Source organism: Condylura cristata, unplaced genomic scaffold (genome assembly GCF_000260355.1).
Source record: "Condylura cristata isolate star-nosed mole 26May11 unplaced genomic scaffold, ConCri1.0 scaffold00026, whole genome shotgun sequence".
NCBI classification, from domain to species: domain Eukaryota; kingdom Metazoa; phylum Chordata; class Mammalia; order Eulipotyphla; family Talpidae; genus Condylura; species Condylura cristata.
Window position 1 is genome coordinate 419323 of NW_004567127.1, and position 6589 is coordinate 425911.

Consider the following 6589-nt stretch of genomic DNA (forward strand, 5'->3'; position numbering starts at 1 on the left):
ACCCGTCTGCCCTGCTGTTACCTTCTCTCTTGAAAACAGAAACACCCGACGTGGGCACACGGGCAGAGACACTCGTCCCGGGGGACACTGACAGCGGCCAGCGACGGCTCTCGGCAGGGTCCGCGACACGGCCCAGGCCAGGGAGCCCCCCCCCCGTGAGGAGCGCCCGCATAAGGTGGGGTGCAGACGGGCCCAGCCCTGGGGGGCTGCGGGGCCCCTCAAGCACAGAAAGCAGCCCCGTGGCCCAGGCGGCCAGGCCTGTTTCCGAGGTGAGCACATGGCCTGAGTGCCCACACCTGCGGGAGCCACGCTGTGGTCGCCACACGCGTGCAGCACCCCTCAGCGGTCCAGAAGGATGGATCCGGGCCCCCTGTGGCCCAGGGCTGAGTCTCAGGCTGTCGGCCGGATGCCCGAGTCCACCCCAGCCCGGAGGGACCCCGGGGCGCTGCAGCCCTCCGGTCTCCCCGCTGCCTCTCAGCAGTGGCTGTCAGTGGGTCCGCCTGCCTGCCCCCCACTGTCTCTGGGGAGTCCTCTCCACCCCTGCACCTCCGGCCCACGCCCCAGTTCTTGCATGCATACATAAACAAATCTTAAAAAAAAAGACAAAGTCGTGACGGGGCGCCGGGGCTCCGGGAGCAGCCGGAGAGGGAAACCCCGGCCGTCTCCCGCTCCCCGACGAGGGAGAAAGCTGAGCAGGGAGCACACCGGGGAGGGCGGGAGATGGGGGCCCTGGGGGCACCCACTGCACCTGAGGGGAGAACCCAGGCTGCCGGAAGCAACAAGGGAAGGAAATTAATGAGGAATGCTGAGGACGACTGCGGAGAAGCCACGCGGCCCGTGGTTCCCTTCGAGGGGACAAAGTGCCTCATGCCTGGCTTCCAGCTGTGCGAGGGAGGGAGGGGGGGTTCACTGTAGGGCAGAAGGGGGTCAAGTGGGAAGCTGCTCAGGGAGGAGTTGGGGTGCTGGGGCCGGGGCCCCAGCGCCAGCTGATTTCAAGCGCCTTCCTCCCTGGCCTGAGCGGGCAGGGCTCCCTCAGGGGCTGCTCGAGTGACAGGAGAGGAGACACCTGCCCCCGCCTGGCCACGATCAGGCGCCTGGCCCGGGGGCGGGCTCAGCCGTCACCCTGCAGCAGAGGCGGGGGCCCAGGGTGGAGGGGAAGCCCGGGGCCAGGCAGGGCGGCCCAGGACCCCTGAGCTGCAGGCCCGAGCCAGGGCGGCTGCCTGCCGGTCGGAGGAGGCGAAGTCCTGCCCAGCTTGGGGGCGGGGGACCGGGCTGGGGTGCAGGGCCTGGCCCCCCGCCAGCGCACCAGGCGGTTCTCGGTGAACGCCCGCCCCGGAGGGTGGCAGTTGGTCTCTTAAAAGGAGCAGAATGCGCAGGCCGGGCTCAGAAACTCTGCTTAGCTGGTCAAAGCCGCAACCTGCCCGGCCAGTCCCTCCAGGCCCACGGGCCGCCCCACCCGCCCCTCAGTTCGCACTTTTCCTCGCGGGGTGCGCCGCTTGTGTGCCCACTTGTTGCATGCCTGTGTCTGCTGGGGCCCATCTGGAACCTCCCTCGCGTCCCCCCACACCCCACAACCCCCCAGCGCTGGGGTGCCCTCCCCCATCACCACTGTTTCCGGGCCGCCCCATCTCCCCGGGAGCGCCACGCTGGGGGCTGAGGCCTGTCGGCCACCCCAGTCCACCCACCCAACGGCCACCCCCCTGTGTTTAGGGGTACAAGTGTGGGCAGGCCGCCCCGCCCCACATCCGCCGTTTCCCTTTATCTCTTCCTTCAACACCTTCGCGGGGGACTAGGGAGGCGCCTTCACGGCCTCGGCTGCCCCGGTCAGCAGGGCAGGGGTCAGCGGCGCCCTTTGTCTTCTTTGTTTTGCTGTGCGCGATGGAGAACGGCCTGTTCCTACTTCCCTTTCCTTTTTTTTTATATTAAATTATTCTTAGAAGCTCCGGCCGCATCTTCCTTCGCTGGGTTTAGTCCTGCCTGCCCCCAGTTTTTGCCATTTCATGGATCCGTCGGAGGGCACAAGAAAAAGGGGGAACCAGCGTCCCCCGCCACCGGCGGCAGCCCCCCGCGCCTGGAGGCCCCATCCCCAGCCAGTCCAGGCTGCCACGTAACCAGCTGCCGGCTGAGCTCGCGGGCGCCGCACCCGGGAGTGCCCTGAGCCGGTGCGCCCACCCCACCCCCACCCCCGCGCCCTCCCGCCTCTGCCCCACGGGGTGCTGGGCCCGGGGGCACCTGCAGCCCTGCCCACCTGGCAGTCGCCCCCTGGGGGACAGTTGGGGACCTGGGGGGGCAGAGGCCCAAGCCCACCTGTGCGGAAAGAGACATATAGGATTGTGGGTGGGTCCGGACCACCTGACCCCGTGGCCGCCTGACCCCGTGGCCGCCTGACCCCGTGGCCGTCTGACCCCGTGACCGCCTGACCCCGTGGCCGTCTGACCCCGTGACCGCCTGACCCCGTGGCCGCCTGACCCCGTGACCGCCTGACCCCGTGACTGCCTGGCCCCGTGACCGCCTGGCCCCATGACCACCTGAGCTGGTGGCCACCTGACCCCGTGACTGCCTGGCCCCGGTGGCCACTTGACCCCGTGACCGCCTGACCAAGTGACCACCTAACCTCAGTGGCCGCCTGACCCCATGACCGCCTGACCCCGGTGGCCACCAGACCCCGTGACCACCGACCTCCGCACTGCCTCCAGGAGGTCTGGATGGGCCTCTCCCAGCCCTCAGGTTCTGCAGAAGGGATCGCAGGGGAAGCAGAGATGGGCCGGGTGGCCGCAAGGCCGAGGCTGCCAGGCGCAGGCAGGACCCTCACCAGGGCCTCTCCGGACCCAGCAAGGCCGCACTGGGCAGTTCCCGGCCCAGCGGCCTCCAGAGCCCGGGGCTGCCCCTCTGACTGCGTCTCCACGGGCTCCTCTCGGGCCGGCGCGGAGGCGGGCGTGCAGGCTGGGTGCTTACAGGGCCACCCCGGTGTGCCCCCGTCCTGTGACGGGGGGCAGCGTGAGGGGTAGAGGCCGGAGGCCAGCAAAGGCCGGGCAGCAGCCCTTGGCCCCCACGGGCAGCGGTGCCCGCCGGCCGCACTGGGCTGAGGGTACGGGGGGGGGACTGAGACACGAAGGACAAGTGATGTGGGGAGTCCGGAGGGGCCTGTCCCCCACCGGGACAGCACAGCTGGTCACCTGCAGCCCCTTGTGACCACCCCTCACCCTGGCTGCAAGCCTGTGCTCTCAGCAGCCTCAAGGCTGACTTTGTCCCTCTCGCACCCAGGAAACTTCCTGCCGGGCAGGCGGCCCCCAGGCACAGTGCAGGCGGCCTGGGAGTGCCAGCCGGGCTTCCCGGGGGCTGACTGGGTGGGCCCCCTGGGCCTCTGGCCAGCCGGGGCCTCTCCACGGGAGGGCAGCCTCGGATCAGGCCCAGGCCCGCCCCCTGCAGCCGCGCAAGTCGGGGCCTTGGGAACACGAGCCTCAGCTGGAGGACCCCTCCGGGGGCTGGACCCCCGCGCTGCGTGACTTGTCACAGGGCAGCTTGGATCAGCGGCGCCAGGCTGGGCCTCCGCACCCAGGGCCTGTGGAGGCGCCAGGCTGGGAGAAGAGGGCGGCAGCCGCTGCACCTGCCGCCGTCTGCAGGCACCTGCGAGCTTCCAGCTCAAAGCTCAAGGGGCGTGAGCGAGCAGTCTGGGACGGGGGCTCCCCGGGCGGCCTCAGGGCGGAGTGGGCAGGCCCAGGTGCAGGAAAGCAGAGGGCACCCTCTGGGGACAGCTGCCCTGGCAGTGGGACAGGAGCGACTGGGCCCGCAGCCCGAGGCGCCCCAGCTGCCAAGAGCCAGGTCCAAGTGCAGAGGGTTGTCGGTCAGGAGCATGGCCCACGCTCTCCCAGGCGGGCACACGCCCACGGACCAGGCCCCATGGGCCACGGCGGCCACGTGGGCCATGGCGGCCGCGCGGGCCACGGGAGCGGGCCGTGCACAGCCACGCACGCACACGCAGGGGGCACACACACGCCCGCTTGGAGCACGGGCTCCTTCCTCCACTCGGTGACTTACTCCAGCCTCCGGGCCACTTAGGAGGGCTTGGCCGGCCGCCGACACTCTCCCTGGGCTGCAGCCAGGCCCTCCCCCGGGTCCGCCCCACCACCCAATTGGCCTATAAATTCCCTCCCTTCGCCCCTCCTGGACACAGCCCGCCTGACAGCGCCAAGCTTCCGCCTCTAGTCACCCCGGCAGGCCTTCGGGACCAGGCCCAGCAGCTACCGCCGATGGGTAAGGAGGGCTGCCCGCCTTGTCGCCCGTCAGGGACAGGAAGCCGGGGCTGGGGCGCTGCAGTCAGCTCCCGGAGGGTCGGGCAGCAGGTGGCAAGCTGCTGGGCGCATGACCCTGGGCTCCCACGCAGCTCCCGGCTGGCATCTGGCTCCAGGTTGCCTTCCTGCAGCCCAGAAGGCCGAGGGGTGCACCCGGGGTGCTCTGTGCCCTGCTGGGGACACAGGAGACAGGCAACCCTGGTCCTAGCTGCAGGCCGAACCCTTGCTCTGGGGACCCAGGCTTGGCCATGTCACTCCCCAGGGCCCCAGATGCCCCCTCCGAGGGAGGGGAGCCAGGGAGCCCGCTCACCTGAGGGTGCAACCCCCACTCCCCGTCCCAAAGCCTCCGACTCATGCCCCCTTCCCCCAGGAAGCACGGCCCCAGGCGGTGGCGGCCAGTCCCTGTCCCCTGGACCGGCTCCTCGCCAGCCGGAGCCCGCAGCAGCTCTGTCCCCCTCAGCCCCAGGGATCGGGGGTCTTGCTTAGATGCTCAAGCAGGGGGCAGGGTGTAGTCCAGAAAGACGGGGGCCCCAGGCTCAGGGGCGTGCAGCAGATGGGGGGCAGTGGCGGGGCCCAGGGCGGCACCTCCCGCTTTGCGCCCCGCTGCTTGGCTCCGCAGTTGACCCGTGTGTCTTGGCGATTGGGGTTCTGCTTGTCCTTCCCCTCTGGATCCAGCCACTTCCTTCTCCAGTGCCAAACCCCAAAACAGAGAGCTGGGGCGGGCAAGTCTCAAATTCCTCTGGGCAGGCCTGCCCCCGCCCCCACCGGGCACCACTCGGCCTGCCCCGGCCCGCCCCCTGGCCAGCCACTCCTGCTGTCACGGTCACCGGAGAACCAGGTGGCCTCACTTCGCCGATTGGCAGCGTCGGAGCTGGAGTTCAAAACAGGTTTCTGGGTGCAAAGCGGCTCCTGCCTCTTCCCTCCTGCGTCATCTGGCTGCACTGGGGGCCGCGCCCCAGGGAAGCGCCTGGGCTCCAGTGCCAGCGGAAACCCCGGCTGCTGCTGGCTCCCAGGGGGCCGTCTCTGGACAGCGGCCAGGCTGGCCCTGGCGCAGGCGGGCAGCTGTGCCCAGTCCCGTGAGCTGCACTCCGGGATTTCTCCAGCCTGGCCAGGCCCGAGCCGGTGCGGCCTGGCCTGCAGCCACCTCCAGTGCTCTGGCCCGAGGTCAGCCAGGCAGCCCTGCCAGACCAGTGGACAGCAGGCCCCTCCCACAACTCCCGTGGGGGCCGAGAGCGCAGGCCACAGGCCAAATACCTTGCTCTCGATAAAGGGGTGGTGTACCCAGCCCGAGGCTTCGGGTCAGCCCGCTCCTTGGCCTCCCTCGCCAGACCCCTGCTTGGCACCGCTAGTCGCGGGCCCTGGCCAGGGGTCTGAGGAGACAGGACAGTGCTCCAGGCCCTGCGCGGACGCCCTTTAGCCAAGGGAGTCCACCGCCCCGAGTCCCTGGGCCTGTGCCTGTGCCCGGAGGGCTTGGCGGCTCTGGCCTGCATCTCGCAGATAGTGTGGAGCCAGAGAGATTAACTTGCCCAAGTGCCCTGACCAGTCCCCGCTGGGACCCAAAGCGGTGTCAAAGCCCAGCCCCCAGCCTCTGCTGCCCCAGTCCCCTCCCTGGAGACTGCCCCCGACCCCCAGCCTCCACCTTCAGGCCTTGTCTGCAGCTCTGCGGGTTTATCGGGACTTCTGGGGCAGGAGGAGACTGCATGGCGTGGCTGGCGGGGTGTCCCAGGTTTTGCTGAGAGCAGGGAGGGAGCCAGGGCGCCTACGAGCCCCATTATTCCCACAGCTACAAAATGTGGGAAGTGTGGACCCGGCTACCCCACCCCGCAGGACGCCATGAAAGGTAAGCGCGGGCCGCAGCGCCCCCTGCTGGCCGCAGGGGGAGGTGGCTGACCCCTCGCGCCCCCCACCGCGCTCTGCCCGCAGGGCCCAGGGAGGAGATCGTCTACCTGCCCTGTATTTACCGGAACACCGCCACTGAGGCCCCAGACTATCTGGCCACGGTGGACGTTGACCCCAAGTCACCCCAGTATTGCCAGGTGAGGTGGGCCTCAGACTGCCCCTCCTCCGGCCCCCGGGCCTGTCCCCCCTCCCCTGCGCTTTGCGGGCTCCTCCTTGGCCCGGGACACCCCAGGCGCGGGGAGCCCGGCTCACTGCCCGCGAGGCGGCCCGGCTCCCCGCGCGCGCCTGACCCCCGCGCCCTAGGTCATCCACCGGCTGCCCATGCCCCACCTGAAGGACGAGCTGCACCACTCGGGGTGGAACACCTGCAGCAGCTGCTTCGGGGACGGCTCCAAGGC

The 6589-nt window shown here is 70.1% G+C and overlaps 2 protein-coding genes across 2 annotated transcripts in view; both read left to right on the forward strand.

Annotated features, from left to right (window-relative positions):
- Window positions 1–4059, forward strand: part of MRPL22 (mitochondrial ribosomal protein L22) — a 24159-nt gene extending 20100 nt beyond the window's left edge. The window contains exons 7-8 of the mRNA XM_012729995.1: window positions 3265–3347; window positions 3430–4059. Of these exons, the coding sequence (XP_012585449.1) occupies window positions 3265–3347; window positions 3430–4059 (713 nt within the window). The remainder of the gene's footprint in view (window positions 1–3264; window positions 3348–3429) is intronic.
- A 128-nt stretch (window positions 4060–4187) lies between these two features.
- SELENBP1 (selenium binding protein 1) overlaps window positions 4188–6589 on the forward strand; it is a 6163-nt gene continuing 3761 nt past the window's right edge. The window contains exons 1-4 of the mRNA XM_012729996.1: window positions 4188–4254; window positions 6076–6132; window positions 6216–6328; window positions 6495–6587. Coding sequence (XP_012585450.1) covers window positions 4251–4254; window positions 6076–6132; window positions 6216–6328; window positions 6495–6587 — 267 coding nt within the window. The 5' untranslated portion in view covers window positions 4188–4250. The remainder of the gene's footprint in view (window positions 4255–6075; window positions 6133–6215; window positions 6329–6494; window positions 6588–6589) is intronic.